The sequence below is a fragment of the Hipposideros armiger genome, unplaced genomic scaffold (assembly GCF_001890085.2).
Source record: "Hipposideros armiger isolate ML-2016 unplaced genomic scaffold, ASM189008v1 scaffold_653, whole genome shotgun sequence".
Lineage (NCBI taxonomy): Eukaryota > Metazoa > Chordata > Mammalia > Chiroptera > Hipposideridae > Hipposideros > Hipposideros armiger.
Genome location: NW_017732003.1, coordinates 567,694 through 574,418, shown reverse-complemented (window position 1 = coordinate 574,418; position 6,725 = coordinate 567,694). Strand labels below are relative to the sequence as shown.

The following is a 6,725-nucleotide window of genomic DNA, read 5'->3' as shown; positions in this document are numbered from 1 at the left end:
GCGGCGGCGGGCGGGCGGCGGCCCCCGGGCAGGTGGCGAGCGAGCGGAGCCGGGCGGAGCGCGGGGGGCGAGGCCGGCGCGTCGCTCGCGGGAGGCCGGTGAGCAGCAGGGGCATGTGGATACTGGCCCTCTCCTTGTTCCAGAGCTTCGCGAATGGTGAGCCTTTGGGTTTGTGATGAATTTTATTTCTTGTATTGACCGGAGTGAGGGGGCACTGGATGCATGGGTGAAACCGTTCCCCGTTTCCCCCATCTGTGCTTACATTTCCATGCTTTTATATATTTTAACTGATTTTTATTTCCTTTGGGAGGAGTGGAGGCAGTGAAGAGAGGCCGGGGTGGGGAGGGGGGAATTTGCTCTGTAATCATTTAGAGGAGCTTACCTTGCAAAGTGACAGCTCGGAGCTAACTCCAGTACTAGATAGCTAGCTCATTCAGAATAAACCTGGTTTGGTGAGAGGAGGTGACATGGGGAGATGGGCACTTCGACACATGACAACCTCAAAGGGACGTGACATTCCAAGTGCGGGCAGGTGGAGGGGTCAGTTAAGAGCTTTTGCCTTCAGATTCAAAGCGTTATGAGCATCTAATTCTGCTACAATTCATCTCCAGCAGCAGTGAAGAAGGCTTTAAGAAAAAGATCTGTCCTTCTATCCCGCCCCCCCCACACACACACACACACACTGTCTTGGTACTACACACTCCTCACAGGCATTTCTGTAAAAAGATGCACTCATAAGCATTACATCATCTGAAATGTGGATACATTTTTAAAAACACCTGTACAGTTGTAAAAATCAAATCAGTGAATATTGTAAAGAGCTTTGCTTTCCTCGTTCCCATCCAGCAGTACATTTTGAAATGCTTTCTTCCTGGGCATTTGAAAAGCTATTGCTCTTGACTGAGTCAGACCCAATTAGCAAGTGTGACTGCACCTTCCGTTGCCTGTCACCGCGTAAATATGAACTTGCATGTATGAATGGCTTCCTCTTATTTGGGAGCGGGAGGAAAGTGTCATCATTTGGCACTGCCTGGGAGTAGCTACCGCGTCAATTCCCATCTCAATTTTTGGAACACAAATCTGCATAAAATGTATGACTTGCTGACAGCTAGAATTAAAGCATTAAGCAGAATCCCTACCCAGGAGAAAGAGAGAGAGAGAGAGAGAGAGAGAGAGAGAGAGAGGAAATCTCACCCTGGTGAGAAAATACCAGAATCCAAGGGGGAGGCTCTAAGCTTTTCCTGGAAGATGCACAGGAAAGCTGAGGTTAGCTGCATGAGAACATTTTCTCTGCCTAGCTAGATAGCATTCAAAGAATCAACACACCAACAGGCTAGAGGAAACACATAAACTCTGTAAAATTAAAAACTAATAACAATAATGGATGACTAAGGCAAGGCAGAGCTGAAGGAAGGAAGTCCTGAAATTCACATTAAAACGATACTTTGCTTTCTAATATAACCTAAAGCAAAGTGTTCAAAACTTTCATTTGGAGCTTTCCTAGCAGGAAAGAATTGCAACAAGTTCTGACATGACACCCATCTTTCCCAGAGGGCACTACATACCTCTTCTGCAGCCTCGCGGGAATTTACCTGGGGGAATAGATCTGCTCTGGCTAATGTGTGGTGATGCATGGAGGTGAGCCGTTAATGCTGCTGCGGCTCGGAGAGCACTCAGAAATGCTCACATGCGTGTTCCAGCGCCACAGAGCCTGTGGGCCTGCTCACCCGTTAGCCCCCCCCCCACACACACACACACACTACCCGGCTCTTGGAGAGGCCTGGGTTGCAGGCTGAAATACAATTTCCATCCGATTGGGAAATCTGTGTCTCCGGGTGATGGAAGAGACTGTATCCTGGCTGTCAGTCTGTCAGCCCCAAGTCTACAGTTCCACAGTTTACATATGACAGAAATAGTATTGAAGAGTGTCTGACACAGTCTCTGGGACAGAGATGCTGTACATATATGTGTGACTTTTTCTGAATCAGTGTTCATACTAAAATAATCACAAAAGAATCATATAGAGTGAGAAAATGGTATAAAACCTCCAACATTCAGCTGTATGGAAAATAGATGCAAAGCATATGTGTATGTAGACATAGCAAGTCCAAGTATTATCTTCTTACACCTTTTTCAAGAACGACCTTTACTGTTGATGGATAATCACCATTATTGACAGTGTAGTGAATACAGGTAGATTTCACAATATAAGCTGTACAGCATACACGCAAAATGAATATTTTACTGTATAACGTGCTCTGATCCTATCAACCAGAATGCTGTGGGAGTCTCATATAAAAATGGCCCTCTCTTTATAAGATCAAGCATTAAAATAATAATAATAATAATAATAATAATAATAATAATAATAATAAAAAAGCCTGACTGTAGAGCACCGAGCGCTCTCATTTGGGGGGGGTGCTAGCTTTAAAGAGTTGTTCAGTGAATGATGTCCAGTGTTCAATGCGTGATATGCAAAGGATCCTAAAATATCTAGTCATAGCAAAAATAAAATGTGTCCAGTTGCAATGCTGCCTGTTCATAGGGCCCTATGTCACAAATGTGAAATTAAATGGCTCCTACCTATATGAATGAGACTTGAAAAAAAATAGAGAAAAAAAATTTTTTCAGCAGCTGTCATGTTTAGGTCTACCTTAATTTTGAAAAATTCCTGAACATGTGTGATCAAGGACCTATGCATTCGAATGCCTAAACCGATTAGCGCTAGGCCTCAAACATCAAAATGTCTGACATCCTTTTAAAAATTCCATTTGTAAAATATCCTGCAGTTTGATGTATTGGGGTGCTACCAGAACAAGAAGCCCATGCTATAGCTGTATTTTAACAGGAGACAGCAGCGTTCTTCCTACAGACATAATGGGATTTACATTCATTTCTTAATATAAGCAGGATTGTTGGACAGGCTGCAGGTCGTATTTTGGGTAAAACAATGAGAAGTCCATCATGGGTTAAAACCTTGAATGAATGACCTCACCTGATTAGGTGCAGTCACCACGGTAAAAGCAGTCAACTTGTTCTGCAATGTTCCAGAAATCCTCGCGGGAGACCTTGGGTTACAGTGCAAGGGGACGGGTCCATATATGTGCAGTCACACACCACACACGCATCCCTCCTTCTCTGCTCAGGACAGTATCATGCTGCGTTAGGTTTTATCACCATTTCTCTGGACTTGAGCCCCAGCGAGCACATTCTAGTTTAGAATTCTTGCGGAAAGCCAAGGTGGGCCTTAGGATGAGCAGAATAATGAATCAGAAGCAGGTTGATTAGAGATGGTATATTTTTGCCTGTACCCTTGCCTCTCTGTTTTATATGCACGTCGCCTTTTCCTGAGCTGTGGAATCGGGTGCTTTGCTGTTTGCAGGGAGTTGGTAGACATTAGAGAGGGTGTGGAGGTGGGAGAGGGAAGGGGGCTGGTGGGAGAGAAAATGGGGTGTCCAGCGCCTCTCAAGCATCACCGGTTCATCTCCACAAGGAATTTCAGGCCGTGAACTTAATGTTTGATTTAAATTTAGGAGCAGACTCTTGTGAGTACAAATGCCCTTTCAGGGCTTTTAAGATTTTTCTTTAATTCATGTAAATATGTGTAAGTAAAAACTGTTATCAGGTGACTCATTTCAGGGCCTCCTCTCCTCCCCTCTCCCCTGTTTTTATCAAGCAGACTCACATTCTATCCCAGAATTTCAGGGTTCACCTAAAATTCCTGGGGCCTGAGCTGCATGTCCCTACAAAATGCTCTCTGTAGGAAAACAAAATGCCAGGCAGACCTTTAGTAAATGCCAGCCCACCCTCCTCCGCCCCCCGGCTCCCTTCTGAATGGCACGTTGGCGTGACCACAGTTCACTGCTGCCATGGGGGATCGGGGACTTCCTGGGCAGAGAGCCTGTACGATCCAGCACGCTGGCAGGGGAAAGAATTTTTGGTGAAAAAAAAAAAAGCTAATTTAAATCCCCAATTCCTGGCCCTCCATGTAGCCGTCAGAATGTTTTATCGTTGATGTGTCCGGGGTGAGGTGTAATGAGTATTTCCTAAAGAGACTCAGTGCAGTGTGCATGGAAACTCCATGTGAAGGGGGGGGGGTGCGAGACGGAGAGGGAGAGAGAGGGAGACGGGGAAGGTCATTTCATAAAGAGAGACCAGTGAACACTGCAGGAGACCGGGAATTTATGTTTGAAAAATAAAAGGATGGCGTTCTCGGTGGATGCATTTACAGAATCCAAGGCATCTAGATTTCACGAAACGAGTTGACTTCTGCGGGTGACATTATGGACGTGCCTCATTCATAATTAATAGGCGGGGAAAATAACACGTTTAGCAAGGGGTTAGGCAGCGCCTGGGGGTGCATTTTCGGAGAGCAGCGCTCCCCTTCTCCGGGTTTCGCCGTGTGCCTGGAGCAGGGAGCAGAGCAGACAGGGCCCTGGGGGATGGTGTGCAGACCGCTGTGTCTGGGCATTTTCTTGGCTGCTGTGATGAAGTACATGCTGGCTCTTGGTGACCGGCTCCATCAGCCAGCCTGGGAGAGAGTGAGGTGGCGCTACCTGCATGTCAATTGTGTCTCTGCCATAGGACACTAGTGGGCGGCAAACCTCACAAGACTGCTGCAGCCTTCAGCAGAGCGGCAGCACCGCCGCCTCCGTGGGAGACGTGCTGTGTGCAGGGTTAGAGGCTTTCCTCCCCTTGGTTTCTCACATTCACGGCGCCCAGACGCCCATGGCAGGGAGTGCATTCTAACAGGATGATGCGAAGGCCGGAAGCCCAGCAGGCCAGGCAGGGTCCAGCCAGCCGTCTTTGTTCCAAGATTACAAAGAAGGACCATGTTGAGAGCGGTATTTTGAAATCCAAAAGGTGCATAGCAAGGGAAAGGGGGTGTCTGGGGACTCGGGGGGCTTGCCGCTGGTGCACTTGCATACCCCCTTTCAAACTGGCAGGGGAGTCCCGCCGGCCGTGCGTGCGTCTTTTCTCCGAGGTGGCAGCTCCAGGAGCAGCCCCGCGCCGGATTGGCTGACCTTCCAATGTCATTCCAGGAGGCGCCGCTGGCCTCTCCTCCTGCTGATGGCGACAGGGGTGAAGCCGGCGCTCCGCAGGCGCTCCGCAGTCCGTCAGTCTCGAGGCTGCGGGGCGGGAGCCCCCTTCCCCCAACCCCCAGGCAAATTGGGCAGCACCTGTTTGCCTAGACCTCGTGTTAACTCTTCGCGTTCCAGAGAGCTGGGCATAGAAATTCTCATCTTAGCTCTCCCTCCTCCTCCCCCACTATATTTATCTTCTTTTCTTTCGTGTTTTGAAAATACGAGAAAATTCAAAGTTGCATTTTTTCTCACCGCATTTATGGGTTCAGATAAGACATTGGGGATGGAAGATGCCAGCAACCGGACATGTACCCACTGTGCAATTCTGAATTGTCAGGGTGCATGCAGCCCCCCGGGTGCAGGTGACGCACCATCCACCCGGGTGGTAGGAGGGAAGGACCCCAGGGCAGGTGCACACAACCAGTTTTTGGCTCGAGGGTTAGAGAGCTCTTGGCCAGGATGTTCGGAAGGGCTGGATCCAGAGACCTGCCCCCCCTAATCAGATTCCTGCTTTGTCCTCTGTAAATGCAGGTAAACCCTTGTACGTCCCCTTGATAGTGTCGAGGGCAATCCGTGCCTCTGTTTATTTATTTGGTGCTTATTCAGTTAGCGACTGCCTCCCTCCCTGGGCCGTAGGGTCCGCAGGTGCGATGCCCCAGCGCAGCCTTACACGCGCGTGCTCAGAGCGCATGCGCCGAGGAGGTGGCCACCTCGGGTCAGTGCCTGCGTGAAGGAGGGACGAACGGTGCACAGAGCCCTCCTCCCCTCCGAAACCTCTTCCCTCCTCTCTCCTGCCCCTGCCTTCGCCTTCCTCGCTGAGTGCCCCGATCTCCAATGCTAACATGTAAACCATCGTGAGAAGTGGACGGGGGCCGCCGTGTGGATTCCTCGGCCCCGGCCATCTCCTCCCCACAGACTGGCCCTTGGTGATAGAGGCGTTGATGTTCTAAAGCTGCTTCGGGGGCGTTGTTCTCCTCTTTTCCAAAACAGATTCACATTTGGGTTATACGATGGGACTTTGTCACAGTTACATCACACGACACGATGGTTTTAGGCGCCCTTCCTGCGTGGGGTGGGCCACGTGTCATGGAAAGTAAGTTCCTAAATGTGCTGGACCCCTCTTGTCAAGTGCGTGATGCCACGTGGGGTGGCTCAAAAAATCCTCTACAATGTGTAATGCCCCGTCTCGTTCTGAAAACCAGTCAGAAACATCAAACCCACGTGGACGTTTCCCTGGGGGTTCCTGGGAATTCATTGCTTTATCAAAGAGCCACCCAGGACATCAAAATAAAGCTTAATTCTTAGGCCTTAATCGTCTTAGAAAAAAACACACACACTATTTTTATAAGTAGCTTATTGATTTATGGGTTTCTCATCATCTTTTTTTTTCTTACTTTACAGCAGAACCAAATGTAAAAGTTGGTTCCTTCATCAAAGTAACATGAAAGAAATATGTCTTAATCATTTAAAAAATTTTGAGTTTTATTCAAATATAAGACTCAGTTAGATGTCTTATAACTTGCAATAGTTATCATAGTTTGATTTTTTGGAGATCTGTTTTTGTTCTACGTTGATCAATACTTATGATTTAAAAAAAATCATTGAATTGGATTAACTTTTGGTCATTAAGCCCCCTCGATT

At 48.0% G+C, this 6,725-nt stretch overlaps 1 protein-coding gene across 1 annotated transcript in view; it reads left to right on the top strand.

The window, feature by feature from the left end:
- Positions 1-2: 2 nt before the first annotated feature.
- The window catches only part of LOC109372653 (Down syndrome cell adhesion molecule), a gene marked incomplete at both ends in the record, with an annotated part of 567,322 nt that continues 560,599 nt past the window's right edge, over positions 3-6,725 (top strand). Inside the window, one exon of the mRNA XM_019626036.1 lies at positions 3-156. Coding sequence (XP_019481581.1) covers positions 3-156 — 154 coding nt within the window. The remainder of the gene's footprint in view (positions 157-6,725) is intronic.